General features: G+C 46.4%; 1 protein-coding gene across 1 annotated transcript in view; it reads left to right on the top strand.

Moving 5' to 3' along the window:
* The window catches only part of LOC119391211 (calcium uniporter protein, mitochondrial), a 327,993-nt gene that overhangs the window by 287,327 nt on the left and 16,679 nt on the right, over window positions 1–23,987 (top strand). Inside the window, exons 3-4 of the mRNA XM_037658888.2 lie at window positions 13,108–13,186; window positions 20,068–20,238. Coding sequence (XP_037514816.1) covers window positions 13,108–13,186; window positions 20,068–20,238 — 250 coding nt within the window. The remainder of the gene's footprint in view (window positions 1–13,107; window positions 13,187–20,067; window positions 20,239–23,987) is intronic.

Raw genomic sequence — 23,987 nt, 5'->3', positions numbered from 1 at the left:
CTGGTGGGGAGACACTCGGAGCTGTTGGACGGGCAGCAGGAAGGAAGTGCTGTGGGTGACGGGTCTGCGGCCTGCGTCGTGTCGGTCTGCAGCAAGCTGTCTTCCTAGCAGTGCGGCGTGGCTGAAGTTGCGTGCGTCAGCTCTGATAGAGTGACCTAGAATAGGGGGAGTGTCCAAAGCGCCGGATCCCACGTGGGCCTTTTGCCGTGAACTCCCGCGCCGCGCCGCTGCTGCGCCGGACCCGTGGGCTTTCCGCGCTCGGGAAGCGCGCGGAAAGCGAGGGGCGTCTGCTACGCGCTGTAGTTTTTTGCGCCGCGTTTCTACACAGGGCACTTGAAGTCTACTTAACTTTAGTAATGCGGTGCGGAATGAAGCTTATCCATCTTTAAGCGTTGTGTTAGTGCTGGGGCAACAACAGATTGGAAAAAAATCATGTGTCAAGCGGCATCAGCGTGGCCTAGTTCCGGTCACAGAGTTCGAAAACGTTGGTGCGTGTGTAAAAACGCGCAAAACGGACACGCACACGCAAAGAACGAAAACAAAAAAAACTTATTCGCACGAGTAATCGGGCAATAGCATCACGCATGAACGAAATAAGATTAATAAAAAAAGTAAATTGCACGCGCAGTCAGCTGAAATACTTGCGCGCAGTGACTTCACGAGCTTTTTACTCATAGTAGCCACTGGTTTGCTAGCCATATATGCGCACCGCTTTATTTGACAATTCATTAGCCTCCACAAGCTCTTTATTATGTACGGAGCACACCGGGAAGACGCAAGGGAGACAAAAAAAAAAAGATAAAGAGTAGAGACGGCCATACGACCGCAATGCTGTTGGCTTATTTTTGTTTCTGAGGTAGCCTACATCAAGGCTCACCGTGCGCAAACAATTGAAAGAAAAGCAATGCCAGGTAATATAACTTTATTCCACAAGTTTTTGAATAAAAGGCGTAATATAGAAAATGCTTTACAAATATCCAGATGTCATGAAACAAAGTTGCAAATGCCCCCATCCTTGCTGTACAAGCTGCCTGAACGATAATACGGCAAGAAGATATATATATATATATATATATATATATATATATATATATATATATATATATATATATATATATATATATATATATATAAAATCGCATGTTGCACTGCATCGCTGAACGTCAGTATGAATCGTTCGCGCGAGATGCGTGCATTGCTTCAAGCCTTCGCCATACGAAATGAAAACAGTTTCAAACAACTCATTCTCAACTTCAGATGTTTTTCACGGTTTTCGGAGGTTAGCGTTCGCCCGGTTCAGAGACATTACGAAAAGATGTGGACGAGTAGTTACATAAAATAAAAGTTTCTGCGGCAGTTGAGTGCGCGCCAATAGGGCACCCGACCGCAATTTCCCGCTTTTCCCTGATGACCTCAATATACCCTCCAGCACAATTTCGTGCTGAAGCTCCGGAGTACTTAAATAGCGAGTCTGCTCATCTCTTCAATAAATACAAAGAGATGACCAGACGGATAAAGCAAGCCTCTTTTGTCCCGCAGACGCGTGCAATCAGCTGCTCTGAGCTGAGAATCACGTTTGTTTTCGGGCGATCGCTCGTAACATGAAGTGAGGCATACACGATGTTGCACTGTTATCGTTTCATTGTCTTTGGTTTGTCTTTTTTTTTTAACGCTAATGCCTTAGATGCCTCATCGAACACGAAAATTGACCGTCGGCATCCTGCGTAGCCAACACGAGTGATGCACAAAATCATCACGCGATGACGTCGACAGAACTTGTAACGTCACTATGACGTCATTCAACGTGACGTCATATGATGACGCCATCACATGACATGGTCGCTTTCCACTGCCTCCGTGATCGGCCCCCGATGTAGGCAATGTAAAAGCAGGTGAGGTGCAGAAAGCTTGCAATGCCTTCGATCCTGTGGGCAGTCCGAAACCACGTTATGTGCAGAAAGCTTTCGGAGAGGGGCGAGGGAGGTTCAAAGCGTCGACTGACGAAAAAGATGGCTTTCGTTTTCGAGTCATCTCAGGCGAATGCATAAGGCGAATGCATTTTTTCATGTAATTTTTTCGCATACATTTTACCTACGCTGTCAGTTCTTCAATATGTATGCGTAAGTGTAACATGTTGACATCGATATTGGTGACCACCACGTTTTTTATAACCTGACGGAAACAAATCGTCAGACCACACATCGTCAGAATTATTTCTGGCTGAAAGCGGGTTTGCGCGCCATACACAATATTATTATTGCTAGTCGTTACGCAAATGGCAAGCATGTAAAGTTTGTGATGCCATGACCTATCGGTCGTGTTGGGCGTGCGTACATTCGTGCCCCTCCGTGCCAATTTTCGTGTATACCAAGTGAACGAGACGCGAGTTACGCGAGTAATTTTTTACTTTTCGTACCGCGGCCACGCCGACTGACACATTCGGCTTCGCATGAAATGGCTTGAAACAGCAGAGCGCCGGAGGCAGCCTTGTGAAACAAATCGTATGCACGAAATAAAAGATAGGATATGAAGGGTGCAAACGCGTTAGCATGCATGAGCTAGTTACTACGTGCATATGTGCTACGTTCTCCTGTTTATTCTCTCCTGCAGCAAGTTTACGTTCGTCATTCCACACGAAAGTAAGCTAAGCGCCTTTTCTCATGATGAAGTGCGCGCAGGATGCGTTCCTGGAACAGCCGCGGAAGTGTGGACCAATGCGGTGACAAACCAGCTGCAAGGATATATACAAAAACCCCGTTTCACAACACACAAACGCGTTCTCTGTGTGATAAGTCGCTGCAGTATTACGTTTCAGTGACCCAGTATTAAATGTTGCCCAAATTTCCACAATTTTAGCTAATAGCGGCCAAAATATCACGCGCGTAGCAGACGCTCGCCGCTTTGACGCGGCTTCCGCCGCGGAGAAAGCCCACGGGTCCGGCACGGCAGCGCCGCGGCGCGGAAGTTCACCGCAAAAGGCCCTCGCTCCTCCCATGTATTCGCGCCGCGCTTTGGACACTCCCCCTATTCTAGGTCACTCTAGCTCTGAGAGACATGCCCACGTGGGACGTATCAGCGTGCGAAGCCGCTGCCGCCTCCGATAATAATAATAGTATACCAATTAAGCGGGGGAAGGACCAGCACTGCAGAAAGACGCCAGCTATGTAGTGTGTATAGCGCGCTAGCGTTCTCTTACACGGTTTCCTCACCGCGCGTCTGCTCGATATCACTCTCGTAACGTGCTCCAACTCAATATCGCCGACGTCCATCGATTTCACGGCAGCTGTGTCATCAAGCGCGAGCCTTGAGCGTATACTGCACACGGATCGTACTCCATAAAAGAATTGTGGAGAGAGAGAGATAAGGAGGGGGGCGAGCGTTGAAAAAGAGCTCACTTTGAGAAACTGTTATGAAGAACGCAACGAATATAATTGAAGGCAAGCGAAAACATGGAGGGAATTACTTGTAGGTTCTTTTTTTATTATTTGGAAGCGCGATATCAATTACATAAAAGGGAGATTACACTAAAATTAAGTGGACGTAAAAAGAGCTTGCCGCCGGTTAAGTCCGCGCCCATAGCATTCTAATCACGAGGGTTCGGTCCCCACTGGTGGCAAGCTGTTTATACGTCCACTTTAATATCCCTTTTATCTCATAATTATCCTGCTTCAGTAGTAAAAAGAAATGTGCAAGTAATGCCCTCCATGCTTTCCTTGCCTTCATTATCTGTTGGCTTCTCTAAGTTGTGCGAAACGAGCTCATCGATCCATTGCCCTTCTTTCGTTCGTGTTATGAGGAATGGGCGTCTGTTCATAGCGCTCGTCCGTATTTTGCCGCGTTGTCTTTTTTACCTGTCCATTTTATTACTCTCGTACTCTTTCTGGCTTCCTCCTCGTGTCACATGAGAGAGAGAGAGAGAGAGTGTGTGTGTGTGTGTGTGTGTGTGCGCGCGCGCGCGCGCGGCGGGGAGGGGGTTCGGAGATGAAGTTTTGCAGACACCTTGTTGTTTTCTTAGTGCTATAATGCTATGACTCTGCTAAACGTGCTAAACAATGCTTTCAAGAAGAGCTGCGGCGTGGTTCGAACTCTTCGTTGCACAGCAGCGAGGCTATATGTATATCAATATATCGAATCAAATAAAATTTTATTATACGTGATTGCAAGAACATTCATATACAAATATTTGGGCCAGTAGCCTTGAGGGCTTGTAAACTGCTCCAATACGACAATTATTGGTAATTCTGCACAAAACCGTGCTAGTGATAAAAACATTTCCGTGAGTTTAGAAATTTATTTGTACCGAGAAAGGTTGCTGAATTGATGCAAGTAAAAAAATTGCGCGATGAGCAGCACATGAAAAGTCACTGCAAGGTTTGCCTAGAAGTGAAGTAGCGCTTACACATTATGTCGAGGTTTGTCCCAGGCTTTATTTCAAGAGGTATGTTACTCTACACTTTAGAGCGCCTGAAAATTCAACCAATGCCCCGCCCCGGTGGTCTAGTGGTTATGGCGCTCGACTGCTGACCCGAAGGTTGCGGGATCGAATCCCGGCCGCGGCGGCTGCATTTTCGATGGAGGCGAAAATGTTTGAGGCCCGTGTACTTAGGTTTAGGTGCACGTTAAAGAAACCCAGGTGATCGAAATTTCCGGAGCCCTCCACTACGGCGTCACTCATAATCATATCGTGGTTTTGGGACGTTAAATCCCAGATATTATTGTTAAAATTCAACAAATTCCTGTGACATTGGAGTGCGCAAGAAGGTCGATATTGTCGTCGTTGGTTGTCTAGTGTGTTTAAAGGTGGCAAAATGAAGATGCATGCATGCTATACGAGGCAGATGTGTACTGGTCTTTGTAAAGCAGTAACAAAGTTTAACGGCTTGAAAAGAAAGTTCTCATAAACGGTGGGGGTTTAATTTCTTTTTAATGAAGGTTATGTACTGCAAAGTGTTAATTCTCTGGCATTGAGTGTTGTCTACGCGTTAAGTTGTTTGGATATTTGGTGATTCATTTATTGTGATATATACATATTTACATCGTGTGCAACGCGGGTGGTTGCAGTGCGCGTTTTTCAAACCTGACAGGGGAAGGCGCCGATGCCGCTTAGCACGATGGTTTTATGACGCTAGCAATTATATGGACACTTCAGGCGTATTTTTGCTGTCGCCGTCATGTTCGGTATGTAGTCTAAATCGATAATATCGCCCCGCGTTCTATACGTGAGCGAAAGCTTGTGAAGGCTGCAGACGGGTGCGGCTCAAGCAGAGGGGAAACGCGCCGGCCGACTACGTCGGGCGAAGGAGCGTCGTTCGGGCTACAACTGCGAACTTTGATCAGAAGGGCCCGGTCACGTGCGCTATCTCGACTGAGGTCAGTAGACGGTTGATACCCTTGTACTATCGTGAGCAATATGAAATGGTACACGCGAGCGCGTAGCGAATAGCCTCAAACCCGGCGCAGGGCGATTTGCGGCGGCCGCTGTCGGAACCAAAGTGGAAAGGGCGCCGCGGTCCCGCTAAATATCGGCACACCCACCTCGCTTTTGCTGATAAAAAAAATGCAGCTGATTGCGTATCACGAAGCAAAACAGCAATTCGGCCTAGTTAGAACAAATTCATCCTTCACTTACTCGCGCAAAACACACAAGGACTAGAAGAGACTTACGAGGACAGGCGCGATGTAACAACTGCTTTATTTTTTGGAATACACACTGTTATGCTGTGTGATCATGTGATGCTGTGTGCGCTTGTCATATATATATATATATATATATATATATATATATATATATATATATATATATATATATATATATATATATATATATATATATATTTAAGCTGATCGAGCAGAACAGTGGGCTGTTAAATATGTATGTATTCCGAAAAATAAAGCAGTTGTTAGACCGCGCCTGTCCTCGTAAGTCTCTTCTTGTCCCTGCGTGTTTTGCGCAAGTGAAGGATGCGTATCACGGGCGGCTCCCGAGTATTAGGAGGATATGGAAAGCAGAGCGCGGCAGTGGGCTGTCTACAGCTCTGCGCAAAATGCTGCCTTACCATTGGCTTGTGTGTGCGTGTAAGACATAAAGTTAAGATACAGCGAATATGATTTTTAAAACGGTACGGCTCTTTGCTGCGCGTGAGTGCTACAACAGGCGCTACTGTATCAGGCTGTTATTTGTGTCATATATTTCACGCAACGTAAGAACAGACGTGTGGTGGAAGTGACAACAGTTCGCAGAATGGCGTCACCCTTTCCACTTTATTTTTGACAGCGCCATCCGAGTATCGGTCGAATTCGGGTTTGAGGCTATTCGCCACGCGTTTGCGTGTTCCCTTTCATATCGCTCGCGACAGTGCGTGCTGTGCTCTCACTGTATACTTCGCGTTGACGCGGCAGACCGCTTCGCTCCGGCCGTGTTCCCTTACGCCAGCCAAACAGATGATTTTGCGTCCGATCCGACGTACGGCGTACGACGATTCAGCACACTTGGGGTGAACGAGCTATCAGCCGCCGGCTCCGCCCAAATACGGCGCCTCGGCATGCACACTCTGAGGACTTCGTATCCTCGTAATGAAGCACACAACAAGCTTTGCACAGCCACGCTTCGTCCTATTAAAAAATAGTCAATAAAACCACGCCTTCGCGAGCGACAAGCACATCCTAATAGCCCGCCGTCAGTCACGACTCCGGTCGGTAGGCCTAGCATGGCGGCTATTCGCCTCGAGATTACCCTACTCGAGATCTTTGAGTTGCGCCCTCTCGCGTGTGACGTCAGAGGGGGGACTCGGGTGCCGCTCCTCGCGCGCGCGTTCGCTTCGTGAAGGCTGCTCGACGCTACCGGCCAGTCTGTCCTGTTCGAGTTATTGAAACATGAGTGGGCAAGTTCATAAAGCAATTTGTACTGAATGTTCAAGCAAAATGCCCAGCGAAATCGAGCGGAGTTGCCGTCAGGAGCACGTTCAGTGTCTATTGCTCCTGGTGTCGTCTGCTAGCCATCAACGTGTACATCTGCATGTATGGCGACGATTTCTTTTCGCGACTGTTCTATGGCCTTGGCGCACTGAAAATGACTTTCCGACCCGTTTTCGATCACTGACTTCAGCGTTCGGGCTTCCGTGTCTGCGTTAAAGCGCAATACTATATGTATACCGCGTGCTGCGCGTGTTCGGTTGCCAAGCCTGCTACTTTGATTCAATTCCTTTGTTCAGAGAAAAAGCGCACGGTGCGCTTTTTTTCATCCAGCGGGCCGTGGTATAGGCTTCTATGGAAGATTCGCTACAAAACGTCGCCGTTCCGGCTTCCGCACCGCACTGTCGGACGTCGGATCGGATGCAAAACCGGACCGTCTATCTCGCCCTTTACGACATATCGGACCCTATAATGGAATTAGCTTGCTAGCCGTACTTTGTGTATAACATTCCAATTTGTTGCTGTCGCATTCATTGCTTCGCCTTTTCGGCGAAAATGACTTATTCGAACCACACATCGAACAGAGAAGACTGTCTCCCAGTTCCTGCGGTGATTTCGCTTGCATACGCCAGTCTTCGTCTGACGCCACACGCACTGCATGCAGCATTGTATTGCCTGATAATATACTCTACGTCGTATTCTGTCGCCTCATTTTGGTTTGGGAATGTAACTTCTGCAGAAGTTAGATTCCCGAAAATGCCGTGTCGCTCACGTGGAAAAACTCCCCATGGTTGACATTCAAGCCTGCCGCCGTTGGATCTGCGCAACATTCTTCGAATTCCGCCTCGTTATACGAGTCGTATTGCCAAAGTAAACTTGGCTTCGTTTTATGCGCATTTATCATTGTGGTCCGGTTATTTATTTATTTATTTATTTATTTATTTATTTATTTATTTGTTTGTTTGTTTGTTTGTTTGTTTGTTTGTTTGTTTGTTTGTTTGTTTGTTTGTTTGTTTGTTTACACATATTGCAGCCAAGAAGTTGGCTATAGCAGGAGTGGAAAAAGAAAAATGTTTTACACATACATTCCTACAGTGCAATAGCGGTAGAAAATTCATCTAAAAGAGCATTCGCGTACATTCCCGGGTAAAGCATTCCAACACTGAATCGAAAAAAAAAACTGTACAAGAACAAGTCTGAACGACTTGTCGAGTATTTGACGGGCTGAAAATGAAACGTAGTTCTGTAAAGAGCAACGAGATGAATTTAGATAATTGTGAAGGTATTTCAGGCAATCGAAATGGCGACGTTTCTGGAGTAGGTTCAGATTAAGGTCTGAGGGGTTAGAAGAGGGTGAAAAATATCTATCATAACGACGACAGATAAACCTAAAAGCTTTTTTTTTTGTACTTTAACAACTTGATGTCCTTTTTATGATTGGGGTTCTATGTGATCGACGCGTACTCCAATATCGGGCGTATTAGGGTTCTATAAGTTAGCAGTTTTGTGTGTTTTGGCGCGGAACGTAGCGTGCGCTGCTGATAACGTAGGCGTCGAAGGGCTTTTTTGCATGTTATTTCAATATGAGGGACCAACACATGTCATGTGTAAAAAGGACTTCAAAATATTTATATTGGTTAACTCTGTTTAGGGGTTGGTTGCTGTAAGAGTATGTGAGATGAAATAAAGAACGGCTCCTTGCAAATGATGAAAAGACGGTTTTGCTCAAGTTGATGGTCGTCTGCCATTATTTCGCACCAGGTGCAGAACCTTTCAAAACAACTGTTAAGAGCGACGTGGTCTGATTGACGTTTGATCACGCGATATATGACGCACCAGTCGTCGGCATACAAACGTATTTTCGATTAAATAACTAATAGAAGGTCATTTATATAAAGTAAGAACAGAAGACCGAACACGGAGCCTTGTGGTACACCGGGTGACACCCCTACTGTCGGGGATTTACTAGAGTTAGAAAGTACGTACTACACGTGACCGTTGGGAGAGAAAGCTAGCTAGACAACCAGTTGATAATGGAAAAGTTATTTAAAATACTTTGAAGTTTATGCAGAAGTTTAATGTGAACTACCGTATCGAATGCTTCTGAAAAATCAATAAATAACGCGTCAATTTGATCACCGATATCTAGATACTGGCTGATGTCATGAGCAAATTTAACGAGCTGAGAGACTGTGCTGAGACCATTTCTGAAACCATGTTGAGAAGCCGACAGGAAGCCGTTAGAGTCAAGAAACTCGGCTATATGCTTATAGGCGAAATGCTCCAGTAACTTGTCACATTAGGACATTAGTGAAATTGGCCTATAATTTGTTAAAATGCGCTTATCACCATATTTGTATGGTACTATTGAACACTGTTCAATAGTACTAGTCCGTGCAAAACAAGGTTATTTCGACGTAAGCGATTTTCAAGATCCTCGTTTTTCGAGATAAACAGACTGGCTTTTTTATTGAGGGAGCTGATATCGGAAACAACCTTATCCTGGTTGCCATCGTGTCTGTCAGAATCACTAGAGAGTGATCCAAGATTGGTCACTATAGTCTCAAGATAACCTCGCATCAAACGCTTGGTGTGGAAACCCTTCATTTCTTCTATATCCTGCGCTATTTTTTTCTGGCAGGCAATATTTCTCATAACAACTTAGAAGCATTCAGAGGGTCATCAATAGTTGTGTTATCTGTGGCACTCACAGATTTCTGTCACAGTTTGTTCTTGTGCAGTTGTATTACTTGCGTTAGCGCGGTCGCCGCGTACTTTTGCCCGCTTCGGCAACAGCTGGAGGGACCCCAATATATCGGCACGTGCGTGAGGTTGGCGGTGTAGAAGGGGAGAAGGCATGGCGGCTGCCAGCGCTATAACCCGCATGCCTCCCTGTTTCGGTGACGATACGAACGAGGCGTTCCACGATTCGACTCGATAGCGATCTGAAGGCGTCATATGGCGCCCCTTCGGTATTGACGCTGCGCAGCGATCGTGCCCGTGCCTCATTCTTCATTCGGGAACAAACGCGAGCAGCCCGCCTTCTTCGGCATTCTCGAGCAAGCGAGAATGTAGACGAGGCGGACCGCTTGCACGCTGGAGGCGCAGGGTTTGCTGGAACGGGGTGCAATGACGCATGCACCTATATTTATCTTCAGCTGCTCGCCTCCGCGCCGGAAGGATGTGCACGTTTCTGTGGAAGCGCGAAATTCCGGCTCTGTCCTACTGCTGCATGTCGCCTTAAAGCACAGGTGCTCTGCAGCAGCGCCAAGGTTGAGCCCTGTCATTATAACCTCTGAATTTCTTTCTTTCTTTCTTTCTTTCTTTCTTTCTTTCTTTCTTTCTTTCTTTCTTTCTTTCTTTCTTTCTTTCTTTCTTTCTTTCTTTCTTTCTTTCTTTCTTTCTTTCTTTTCTTTTCTTCTTTCTTTCTTTCTTTCTTTCTTTCATTTCTTTCTTTCTTTCTTTCCTTCTTTTTTTCTTTAATATTTCGCACCAAAAAACACGCCTGTCAATTCTTACGGTAAGGCAGGAGACTAATGTTCGCGCGAAACGCAATTTGAGAAATAGTATGGACGTCGTGAATTGAAATAATCTACGGTCGTGGATATGAGAGCCACTAGTGCCTGGAAAAAGGAGGGATATCGGAAATTGTGCCGTCGCTTATATGGCACGCGGCGTTTCGAAACAAGAGGCTCTCTGTTTCCTTCGACTTGCGCTAGTAATACCTTCGTCTTGATTTAAGTTTGCTGCAGTGTACGAGCACTTTCCGTATGCTGGCAACCTTCCCCCAAATGCGTTCACCCCTATTTGTATGCATTTCCTGACTTTCCCCATCGAGCCCGTCTGCGTATCCGATGTTTGTGTTACTTGTGATCACAGCCTGTTAACCTGTTATTCTAATTTATGTAATCCCCTTTATGCTTTTCTTTGTTTAGTTTCACGTTAGTGAATAGCATTCGCACTCTTTTGCCAGGTAGTCATTTTTTGTTACCTTGCTTTATATTCCGTCCTTGTATAGCCCATTTTCATTTACATCTCGTCTGTTCTGTTGAGCCGCTTTATGCCTGTATACCGTTGCTGTTGGGTTTGATTGTTGTGCATATATATATATATATATATATATATATATATATATATATATATATATATATATATATATATATATATATATATATATATATGTATATATATATATAGGAAGGAAATATTTTTCGTTTCAGGTTTGTTTCGTTCCACCGAAAAAAGTACCGTTCCATTTCTGTTCTGGAACGAAAAAAAATTCCGTTCCGGTTCGTAACGGTTTTTCTTTGTAGGGAAAATTTGAAATTGAAGTCACGATGCAAACGTCACATTTAATTTTCTCATAAGTGAATTACGAATCCTCTGAGCAGGCTGAATGCTTTGCGTCAAGGAAGTGAGCATGATCTCAGAAGCAGCAAGTCATCTAGTAGTCTGTGATATGCGAGACCGCTGTTCTGATTAAACAAACTTCATCGCCAAAAACTCCCTCTCCACGCTGGCCTGTGTGACTGGCACACCAAGATCCTCTTGCGTTAATATAAACAGCTCCGGTTGACACACTTTTCGTTTTTCGCAAAATTTCAGCACATGTTTATATTGCAATCCCTGCAGATACGCACTAATACTGTCCCATGTGATATGCGTTAACGCTCACGTTCATGACCTCGGTTGTTCCGGATTGCCAACTTTTCCATTGAACCGAAAACCGAAAAAAATATTTCGGTTTCACTCCGAAGAGCGAAATAATGGATAATGTGTCGGTTACGTTTTCGTTCCGGTCAAAAATATCGATTTTTTTTTTTCGTTCCGTTCCGACACACTGGATTTTATACCAAAAACACATTTTCCGTAATTATGAGGCAGGCGCTGCTTGGTGGTGGACGCAGGATTAAATTTCGCTGTCTCGTTGTTTTTGTCGTGCACCGAAATATAAGTACAGGGACGTTTTTTTTTTTTCTTTCTTGGATTTCGACCTCACCGAAGTCACTTCCGTGGCCGGCAGTCGAAGCTGCACCTTTGCGCGTAGATGGGCAACACCTTATCCGTAAGAAACCGTTAGTGAACTGTACATCGGAAGTAGAAAGCCCAAGTGCGTTCCAGGGAGTGAGTTGGCTGACTGGATGTGGCAGAATGAAAGTAAATATAACCCGCCCGGCATTGTGACCTATTCGGCGAGGGAGCAGCAGCATCAGCAGCAGCATCAGCAGCAGCAATGGTGACAGAACCCCGGAGAGGTTCACGAGGAAGGCTTCGAAAAATTTTCATGCAGCCGTTTGCGTGCCTTTCACGAAGCCTCCTTCACCTTGCGGGCTTCTGCCACACCCGAGGTTTCAAGATTGCGATGGTAGCAGCAAGCGTTGTACCCCAAGAAACTTCCGGTCACTTCATTTGTCAGTCTCTAACACCGAAGCGGAAAGCTTGTCTCTGAGGTGTCTTAGAATACTTAAAGTCTCTTATTACGTTTTGAGATTAAAGGAAGGCGCGTAAAATAAAGGGTACCTCATATAATCTTGTGCAGTGCATAGCTTTGAATAATATTTATTTGAAATAGTTGGCTAAGCAGAGGGAGGAAAATGCTGAAGATATGCGGGCTACTCTCCAAGGTCCCCCCCCCCCCCAATGCTTGTATGCTGCGTCGGTGGACTCCAGAGGACAGAGCCGCAATGTTTGTAGACAGTGAAAATGTCGATAGTCGCATCTATACTCGGACGTTTATACACCGCCATGCAAAGCTTGAGAGGCGGCTCGCGCTAACCTCGGCGGCATTATCTGGGCACGTCCCGCAGCGACACACACGCCCGAGTAGTGGGAGGCTATGCTGCTCAGCGCGTGCCCGGATGACCAACTCTGGGCAGTGCGGCTGGCCCAAGACGCCGCCGAGACTCAAGGTCTGGCCGCCGCCTGAGAAATGAGGGGGGGGGGGGGTAGGGCTAGTCTCCCGCCTCTCTTGACCCCAGCAAGGACACAACATAAAGTTTCGTATCTCTCTCTGCGAAACTAATTTGTCGTAGTCAGATACGTCACCATTTTCACAGTGCGGTTGATCGGGAATACAACTCCTCGCGACTCGATCGTGTCTTTCCAACATTACAGTACTCTATGGATCATCATCATGATAACACTCACCCAAGCATCATGCACCCTGTGTAACGCTTCGCGTGTCGCTTCTTGCAGGAATGGAGGCTACAGCCCTGGAATTGCCTACAGGCGTGCGGTATCCACAGTTCGAGCCTGCCCAGTCCCATCAGCGGAGGTGAGTGCGCCTCGCTCGTTGTGGGTAAAGCGATGACACATGCATGCGTCATCACTTTAGACAATGTATGAGGCTTAGTAATAGGAAGTCATATAGTTGTTAGAGCATCTGCATATATCCCACTGCCTTCTTCTTCAGCGATGTACCATCTTTGAAAACATACTCCTTCGGCTCGGAAGGAGTATGTATCCCGAAAATCAAGGACCTGGAAAGCTTCTTCCCCTAAACGACGCTTTAAAAAAAGCAGGAAGCTCACCAAAGCGAACTCTGGGTGCAATGCAAAAGAAGTTTCAGTGATTTCGGCGCGCTACAACTCGCAAGTACAAGCGAGCATCGCACGACATCGAGTTCGAGGCAAGCCCTCCGACGTCCGTTCTCTAGCGCCTAAATGCGTTAAAATCGGGTATATACGTAATGCCAAAGCGATGAAGTACATACACGATCAATTTACTTAGCTATGTATCTTACGATCAGTGGTACAAAGCTCGCTTTATCAGGGATTAATGGCCCCGGCGATTTTTGCCTTTTCAGCTGCGTTCTTCCTTCAGCTCTCGCTTCCTGTGCATTGGACTGTTTTATTACGCATCCTCAAATGGTCTCTCGATGGTTGTGTTCCGTTTGTATTTACTGCAAATGGTGACACGTGCCTATTCACTCTCGCGGCGTACAACCAAAGGCAAAACCGTGGCCTCCGAGATAGTTTCGCCAATCGCGGAGGCCACGGGCAAAACAAACCTGAAGGTGGTCACGACCAACATTTTGCGATTTACTCGTATGACGCACGTGTCAGCTATTTAGAACCGGAACGCTAAGCCTTCAAAGCGTACGAGCACGATGCTGCTGGTGACGACCAACACAGATTATAGGATGTCGCGGCGTGTGTATCGCGTGTCTTCAGTCTGCCTCTAGCTGCTCACTCCGTGTTACACGGCACGCACCGCGGTCAGAGCCTCTGCTGAGCTTCATAGTCAAGGTTACCACGGTTCTCCATCGGGGCTACGCAAAACAACAGCAGAGCCACATTATCACACTTGCTCATGCGACCGGATGTGGAGAAAGGGGGTACTTCGCTTACTCAACATGCTCGCAACGGCCCGTATCCGGCGCTCTCGCCTCTCTGCTTCGTACGACAACTGTGGAAATCGGTAAAACTTAACGTTGTTATTCAGTTCTTTACGTCCGTGGCAATTCACGACGCAAGAGTAGCGTCGATTGCGTCGTTTCTTCGTAGCGTGCGGAGCGGTCTCGTCTGCTGTTGTTTTCGCCGTCGTTCTGGCGAGTGATCCAGCAAGCACTTCGTGGCGGTTCGGTGGCGCGGCCGACTAGTGGAGACAAATTCACAGCTCTATTTCTGCGTGTTAAATGTGCAAACACTCGCAATATTAAGCTCAATCGTTCTTTTGCACTCGTTAGTTGGACCTGGCCCCACAGCAAACTGTGCGGAGGGAGTAGGTCTTTGTACTACCCAGTACTGCTCCGACAGGTGGCGCCACGCGTCTTGCGAAACTCCAGAGTCTGACGCCTATAGCGACACACCTGCTGGCCGTAAGGTAATGAAACTGGGTCTGGTAAAAAAGATTATTGATCCGATTGGTACATATTATTTAATTTCTTCGAAATAGTTTCCTTGGGCTTCAATACAGCGAGCACAACGGGATTACCATGCTGCAAGGGCTCCCTGAAAGCCAGCTGCCGTGACTAGAGCACTGCACGGGCTCGGGCCCAACGGAAAACCCGGGCCGGGCAGATCAAGTAGTTTTCACGGCGGGCCCGGGCCGGGCTCGGGCCCGAAGCTCCGGGGGCTTAGGGCCGGGCCCGGGTTTGAGGTGGCGGGCTTGGACTTTGCTCAGTTCCTAAAGGGACACTAAAGCGGAACAATGAATTGATTTAGCTTGATAAAGTGTACTCTGAGGACTCGAATGTCATTCATTTCGCCATCATAAGTTTATTAATACAGGAGAAAATCAAGGTCAAAGTTCCATTTTTAAATTTCGCGCTCAAATCTCCGCGCGTGACGTCACGGATTTCAAGCTTTATTTGTCGTATTTTGGTGACATTGGCTCAACGAAATTTCCTGAAGCTTTTCATGTTAGGTATGGCCTCCTCAGAGGTCACTGTACTTCATTTCTACCGATTAGGAAATACGTATGATGTGAGAATGGCAGACTGGGCTTGTTGGTTACACATATTTGAAGTTTTAAGGCGCGAATAAGACACGAACGAAGAATAGGAACACACACACGGAGCGCCACTTCCAACATAGATTTATTTCGAAAGAGCACAGAACATATATATCCACCACGCGCGCCGTCAACGTGCCTCAATGCGCAGTCGCATTCAAGTAGCGTAACTCTTTTTTGGTGATAATGAAATGGAGGCAACGCTGACGCATAGGTCACCTGATTCGATTATTTTCTTGGCTTCAATAATTAGTCGCACTGATTTATCTGGACTTCGGCCGACTACCGCGCAAGCGCTAAAGTTCGGAACGCAATGACAATCCCGGCAGTGTATCGCGAGGTGGCCCTCTCTGCCATTTCTGACGTTATTATTATGCTGTCTTAGCCTGTCATTCAGGCACTGTTCGGTCTGGCCAACGTAAGTTCTACCACACGACAAGGGGATCTCGTAGACCACGCCCTTCTGACAGCTTACATACTTGTTCTTGTGGTTGATATTGCAGGCCGGAGCTTTCCTGAGGAAAGGGTTAGTCATCTTGCAGAGCCTGGAGAGTTTTAACGGGGCAGAGAAGACCACCTTTACATCAACATGATCGGCAATCTTTTTCAAATTGTGGGATACGCGGTGTACATAGGGAATCACAGCAGTTGACGGACACCGACCAAGTCGTCACTAACACCTTGACAACTTTTAGACATGTTTTATCTCCCTTAATAGTGACACACGAACTTTCGGTAGATTCGACTATAAGATTTTTAGACCTAAGACTGTTTTTAGCAACTGACCATGCATGTTGGCAATATGAGCCTCGTGCAAACAAACCACTGCTGCCTTTTAGCTCGTCCCATTCTAAGCTTGTTAAACGTAGCATCGCCAACATGTGCCTGCTGAATGCTTTCAAGAAATCCTGCCCACACAGAGCAGCTGACAGTTTCCTCAAGCAGGTTGACCGTCTTGAGGAGGCAGGCTACCCACAGCACATTCTGGTGTCTGTGGCGGAGAAGATGTTGAGGAAGTCGCGGAACCGCCACGAAAGTGAGGAGCCGCCCCAGAGCAATGTCAAACTTGCTGTGATTCCCTATGTACACCGCGTATCCCACAATTTGAAAAAGATTGCCGATCATGTTGATGTAAAGGTGGTCTTCTCTGCCCCGTTAAAACTCTCCAGGCTCTGCAAGATGACTAACCCTTTCCTCAGGAAAGCTCCGGCCTGCAATATCAACCACAAGAACAAGTATGTAAGCTGTCAGAAGGGCGTGGTCTACGAGATCCCCTTGTCGTGTGGTAGAACTTACGTTGGCCAGACCGAACAGTGCCTGAATGACAGGCTAAGACAGCATAATAATAACGTCAGAAATGGCAGAGAGGGCCACCTCGCGATACACTGCCGGGATTGTCATTGCGTTCCGAACTTTAGCGCTTGCGCGGTAGTCGGCCGAAGTCCAGATAAATCAGTGCGACTAATTATTGAAGCCAAGAAAATAATCGAATCAGGTGACCTATGCGTCAGCGTTGCCTCCATTTCATTATCACCAAAAGAGTTACGCTACTTGAATGCGACTGCGCATTGAGGCACGTTGACGGCGCGCGTGGTGGATATATATGTTCTGTGCTCTTTCGAAATAAATCTATGTTGGAAGTGGCGCTCCGTGTGTGTGTTCCTATTCTTCGTTCGTGTCTTATTCGCGCCTTAAAACTTGAAATACGTAGGTCCCAGCATACGCCGTCAGAATATATGACGTCATGGCGTCTGCTACGCCAATATCAAGGTGGCGTTGCCACCCGCATTTTCTTTTTGTGCGATTTCTCGCTTACCGTGAGTCATGTCGCGCCGAGCGATGTGATTTTGAAATTGTAAACGAGCAATTTACTGATAATAGAAAAATACTTTTTCTCTGTAGTGCCCGTTTAAGTTTGTTCCACATACGTTGTGCATACATATATGTTTCACATTTTATCTCGAAAAAGCGCTTTTTTATGTGGGGCAAGCTATTTGGAGAAGTTTTATGAGTGACAAGCGCACTGAAGCAAAAATTAGCCCAGATGGGAGTTTTATCAGCTTATATTCGCAGGCCTATATTTGGCTTGAAATATGACAATTGCGAATTCCGTGCCGCGTGATGTCCCCTTACCTCGAACCATATGCATCCACCGAGTAAGCGTCGAGAAGCTTATTCGCGCCTCTATTACCAAGCTGGAACGAATCCCGAAAATAGATCGAAAAGACTTCGTCCACCTCCTGCCAGTCCTCTCCGCGTAGTCCAATGACAACCTTCTGCCAGTACAACATCGCTGGGAAGGTATACACCATTATAATATGAAAAAAAGAAAAGAGCACGGTGCAAACCGTATATAACATACACTTCTGAAAACTGCAAGGAGAAGCCCTCAAAGAACAGTTTTATAATGACATTGAAGAGCGGCACGACGTTCGGGAACGAGAGAAATCAAGGGATCGAGCTGGACAGTTCTGTTCATTCTGCAGAGGTCCACAAAGACATTCTAAATTTCCTCCAGTGGTGGAAGTTGAGAACAACGACTGCCGACGCCTTCACAATTCGCAAGGCAGATGTGCGCCCCTGCGGTTAGCACAAGGAGTGCGAGATACTTTAGCGCGGCAGGATATGGGATGCAACAGCGCATGGCGTGCTTAAAGCCGGAATTTCTTGATAATTTGATTTTTTGCAAAATAACGTGTGAAAAAATAAACTATAAAATGTGCCACAAGAAAGTTATAGACTGTGTATGCTAGCAGTGGTGTGATATATGAAAGGAATGCTTTGACAAATAGTTTTTTTTCTTCCTTTCGGCTGCTTATGAATATTTCTAAAAATATACGAGGTGCACGCGGTTCATTGTAATTTTATCTTGGTTAGTGCATTTACAACAAGGTAATAAATTTGTCTTTCTTCCTCTACTTTTATTGCTGTGGCAAGGTGCTAATGCTGAAGACAGGTGCTACATGTCCAGAAGGGTGCACAATTGCCTTTTTCGTTAGAGCATGCTTTAAATTTCAATAGAGAGCGCAATGAAAACAAAGTGAAGAGAGCGTTCTTTTCTCCGTCTCCTCTGTTTTTATTGCGCTCCCTATCAAAACTGAACGCATGCTGCAAATCGCTTTCCTTGCTACAATATCTGCTACAAAACGCTCTTGATGACCCCCACTGTACTTGCACAAAAAAAAGTAGATATATATAGTATACCACTGCCGAACATTCATTGTACCCAGTATGTCCCCTCAACTGTTTCTACCGCGAGCCCCTTTTTAGAATAAATTACCGTAGATTAAAGTATAATTGTTAGAGAAACACGCGCCAACAAAGCATAGATATTTGCCACTTAAAACTCCTTGCTGTCGATTCCATATTCGGGCGACACCACCTAGATTATTGGCTCGGGCCCCTGTCGGGCCCGATCTGAGGTCGGGCCGGGCCGGTTAGGCGAAACTTTTTCTCGGGTTCGGGCCGGGCTCGGGTCTCGCTTCGAGTCTCCGGGCCGGGTTACGGCGGGTAAACTTGAACAAGTGCCGGACCCGGGCCGGGCCCGGGCCGAGAATCATGGCCCGTGCAGTGCTCTAGCCGTGATCTCTCTCAGAGACGGTGACAGCTGTACTTTGGGTGACAGGAGCGCCGTCGAAACCGTGACCTTTCAGGCTTTTCTTGAGCTTTGGGAGCATATAGGAAAAAGTCTGCCGGGCTCACATCAGGGCTAATGCAGTCCTGATACAGCCCTGATGTGAGCGCGGCAGACTTCTTGTTTCCAGAGCTCAAGAAAAGCCAGAAAGGTGACGGTGTCGACGGTGTTCCCGCCATCCAACGTACTGCTGTCTCCGAGAGATGTCACGGCAGCTGACATTCAGGGAGCCTTAGCAGCGTGGCAATCCCGTTGTTCTCGCTGTATCGAAGCCCAAGGAAACTATTTCGAAGAATTTAAATAATATGTACTGATCGGATCAATAAATTCTGTTTCCTAGACCAAGTATCATTACTTTACGGACAGACCCTGTATGTATCCTCCTGTCGTTTCGATCGAATTAAACGACTCGTGCAACCATCTTCCTTGAGCATGTACGGTGCTTAAAGGACCCCTGACAGCAAAATTTTTGCTGGTGACTTTTTTACTGTAATTTGTAGCTTTGTGTCTGGTAATCCCTAAGTTAAATCGTAAATGATCTAGCGTATCGTACAACTAATTCTAGCTGATTTCATTGTGACCTTTTTAGCGTCACCTCAAGACGCCCGCCTAAAAACCACAAGAAGCTAGCGCCCCATGCGGGGGAGCGTCAAAGACCACGTGCATTCAAGCTGTGGTGACGTTGAAAGCGCGGTTTTCAAATCGGGGCCCCGCGCGCGGTGGAGATTGAAAGTATGTGGGTGCCTCGGTATGGGTGTCCCCTCACGAAAACTGCCTCTATCTACGTCATACCAGGATGTCGCGAGGTGCAGCCAACTCAAATGAACACTCACGCTTACTTGAAAACCAAATTAAGATATCTTAAAGGCAACGTTCGTCACTAATAATCGGTGAGATGTGCCCCCGTATAGAGGAAAGTCAAACAACACAAACATCTCGAGGTTTCAATTTTGGTGTCAGGGGCCCTTTACTCGTAACAGGGTGCGTCTTCTGCGCTGTTTTGTGCGCACGATCGGCTGACTGTTGATCATTGGAGCCTTGTTGTGAGACCACCGGCGTGTGCGCAGAGGTAACGGTGGTGTACAAGGACGGCCTTCCCGAGATCACGGTGCCGCTGCCCTCTCGACGGGACCGGTGCCGCTTCACGCTGCGGCCGCTGGGCAGCACAGTGGGCGACTTCATGCGCAGCATCTGCGTCGAGGACCGCGGCGTCGACCACGTCACTGTCACCTCCACAGGTATGCGCATGCGTGGACCCGTCAGAAAGGTGTCGTAGCTCATAAGCATGTACTCTCTTTGCCCAAAGCTTATGTGAAGTCGCGCGGCAGAACGAAAAAGAGGCTCCGGAGGGCACGCTTCTCAGCAAAAGCGAGTTACTGGCTGCTGCGTTATGAAAGCCGCTGATCTCTTTCCTAACCGAGCACTTCAAGAGTGTGCACGCTGGGCATGGCGTGGTGTTATAAAGCGAAATATGAAGCGAATAAAAGACCGCCTTTCTGGGACATAAGAAAGAGAAGAAGCTGAAAACAAGAAATCTTATTATATTTTTTAGCTTTTCCTCCATGCCGCAAATAAACGGGAAACATAGCGAAGGACGCATGTTTCAAACAATCGAATTTTGCTCTCGATTTCGAAGGTATCACCGAAAGCAATATTGCTAGAAGCGAAAGAAATACAGACGGGCAGCCACAGTATACATTTTGTGAGATTTGTGCCATAGCTCGGCATACTCACTCATGAGTACACTCACTCACACTCATTTGAACGTTGTGAGTGTGAGTGAGTGACGAGGGCTGTGAGCAGAGGTGAGTATTAACGTGAGTGAGTACTCATGAGTGTGAGTAGAAGTGAGTATGAACGTGATTGAGTACTTAGTTGTGAGAGTAGGCGTGAGTACGAACGTGAGTGAGTACAAATGTGTGAGTTGAGTGTGAGTGAGTACTGACGAATGTCAGTGGACGTGGCAATGAACGTGAGTGAGTACCGGTGAGTGTCAGTTGCCGTGAGTATGACGTGAGTGATTACTAATGACTGTGAGTAGTCATATGAATGTGAGTACTCATAAGCCTGAGTATCGACGAGTGTGAGTGGACGTGAGAATGAACGTGAGTGAGTACCTATTAGCGTGAGTTGCCGTGAGTATAACGTGAGTGATGACCTATGAGTGTGAGTGGACGTGAGTATCAATTTGAGTACTCATGAGCGTGAGTAGCCCTGAGTATGAGTGTGAGCATCGGCGAGTGTGAGTGGAAATGAGAATAAACGTGACTGGGAGTACCTATGAGCGTGAGTATAAGTGAGTATGAAAGTGAGTGAGTATCAATGAGGATGAGTGGAGTGAGTATTATTTTATGAGTTTTATTTAAAAGCTGTTGTCAAAGTGCCACCTTGAATACTGCAGTCATTGCTATATTTTAGCCTGCAGTTACCAAATATTTCGAGGGCTCTAGTTGTTTCTGTATACGAGCTTGCCTCAGTTTAAATAACTATGGTATTTTTTGTCGGTTACAAGTAATCGTAATGTTCCTTTGTTAAAGCTTTGGAATACTTGTTTTTATTAAAACGTTGTAGAATTCTTGTGCTGTTTTGAAAATTGTTACCTTACAAGTCTAGGGCTGCTTTGAAAATGGTTGCCTTACTATTCGAACCGTATTCGATTCGGTGTCATCACTGTTCGATTCGTATTTGATTCGGTTATAAAATTCACTATTCGCACACCCCTAGAAAATATGCAGCAGCAGAAATACCAAATAATCATTCTGGCTTGAGCCTGAGTGGCCCGTCAGTACGTCTCGGATCTTTGCAGCATTTCCGTGTATCTACCATTAAGTGGTTTTCATAAAGGGGACTATAGTGGGTATACATTAAACTTTAAATAAAGAAAGGGCTTCGCATAGACAGTTTTGAGAACTTATCGTCCATGGAATCGGCGCGTGTATTCGAGCCAGAATCGCAATTCGAGACATTCTGTATTTGAAAAAAAAAGTTCAGAAAAGAAAGTTTGGTCTTTATTTCATCAATTAATATTGACACTTCTCTCACATAACACCTCAAAACAGTTTCGAATGAATATATTGTTCTTGTTTACTAGTTGCAAGCGTATTGCATACGATATAGCCCATTTGTGACTGCTACTTTCGCATTGGTCTATACGTTGAAACGCGACCGCGCTTTTGACCTATGGCTTTTGCCGTTTGGAGCCCGCAACGCGTTTAAGTTCATCCGAAATGCAGAAAGGTATATAAATGTTGCAGAAGTGGGCATATTTTCCCATACTAAATGAGAGTGAACCTTTTGTGGTTGGCATACGAGAAACATTTGAGCCGCCGAGGGTCTCTGAGGGAATAAAACGAAGATGCTACTTGTTGTCAAACATCAATATCTTGCCGAAATGTTTGTAAACAAATCTTTGCATGCACCCCTTTATACTCCTGTTCTTAGTAATTGCTGGGGTTTAACGTCCCAAAACAACGATTTGGTTATGAGAGACGCCGTAGTGGAGGGCTCCGGAAATTTCGGCGACCTGGGGTTCTTTAACGTGCACCTAAACCTAAGCACACGGGCCTCAAGCATTTATCGCCTCCATCGAAAATGCGGCCGCCGCGGCCGGGATTCGATCCCGCGACCTGCCGGTCAGCAGTCGAACACCATAACCACTAGACCACCGTGGCGGGTTACTCCTGTTTTTACGTCCACACGAAGGGTTAGGATATTTTTCTACCTTTTCCAATATTTTTGGAAGCGCGACATTTTTTTTTTTTTAACCGCTTCGAAATTTCCGGGAATTGTACATCACTAGCGGAGAGTCAGGATGCGTCACGTGGCTTCCTTGTCGTTTTCATCCAACCTCGTCTGCGCGTCGCTCGCGGCTCATAGAGACGCTCGTAGAAAAATGCAATGCCTGAAGTGTGTGAAATCCGAGCGGAGCATAAGCGATTCTCAACTACTTTCTATCTTTCTCTCCCGCTCACGCAAGCTGTCCTATCGCCTGCAAGCAAGTTAGCTGACGTTTACGTTTAACTACTGCAGCATTCTTGTTGATTTCTCAGTGGCGCGATCATAGTTGACCAGGATAGACGCGATATCAGCGACGTACCTCCGCACACGGAGACCTAGAAATAATAAAAAAAAAAAACTTGTCTCTCTCTGAAGGTGGGTCACTGAGCTGGCAAAAGCTGGCGAATGCTTGTCCCCCTGAATTGATGAATTGATGCGCCGCACCAATTCAGACGGAGCTTTAGGCGGCTGCGCCATCTCGTTGAGAGCTATTGAAACTGAGCGCATCTTTTGTAGGCCGCGAGAATTTAGATGCGTGGGTAAACGTCTGTTGAATTCAGACTTGCACGTCGCGCGTTACATGTAGTGGATTACTTGTAATAGATTACGTCTTACTGCGATTTTGTAACGTTTCAATTAGTTCCATTAAGGAGAAACGTTGCTTGTAATGCAATTATTTTTCTCCTGTAATTGACGATTCGGAGGCATGCATCGAAGTCTTGCGCAGAGTGCTCGTACGGTACAACGCCGCACTTCCCTCTATAGTGGGTCCGTGCTCCGTGGAGAGGGTCTTCAGTATTGCAGCGGACGTCTTCACGAGCAAACACGGGGAAAGCTTCGAGAGACAGCTGCTACTGAGACCGATCAATGTGTAGATGACAAAAAATAAAAGAAACATATAAATGCGGAACACCGATTTAAAATTAGTATGCTCGATTTTTACCGATTTTTACCGAATTTTTACGTATGTTCGGGCGTGTGTTTGTATGTGTGCATGTATAAATACACGTGCAAAATTGCCGGGTAGGGGGGATTGAATCCCTCGAAGCCCCACCCCTGGATACGCCTGAAGTCCATGAGCGGTCATTGACATTAGGCACTCATTTATCAAACATCTCTGCGGCTACCTGGACGCGGGCGTTCGCACGCAGGTGTGCAAAGATGGAATCGATGTAATTGTTTCTACGTATTTTGCTGTATAATGACAAGC

Source organism: Rhipicephalus sanguineus, chromosome 1, assembly GCF_013339695.2.
Source record: "Rhipicephalus sanguineus isolate Rsan-2018 chromosome 1, BIME_Rsan_1.4, whole genome shotgun sequence".
Classification (NCBI taxonomy): Eukaryota; Metazoa; Arthropoda; class Arachnida; order Ixodida; family Ixodidae; genus Rhipicephalus; species Rhipicephalus sanguineus.
This window is presented reverse-complemented; position numbering and strand designations above follow the sequence as displayed.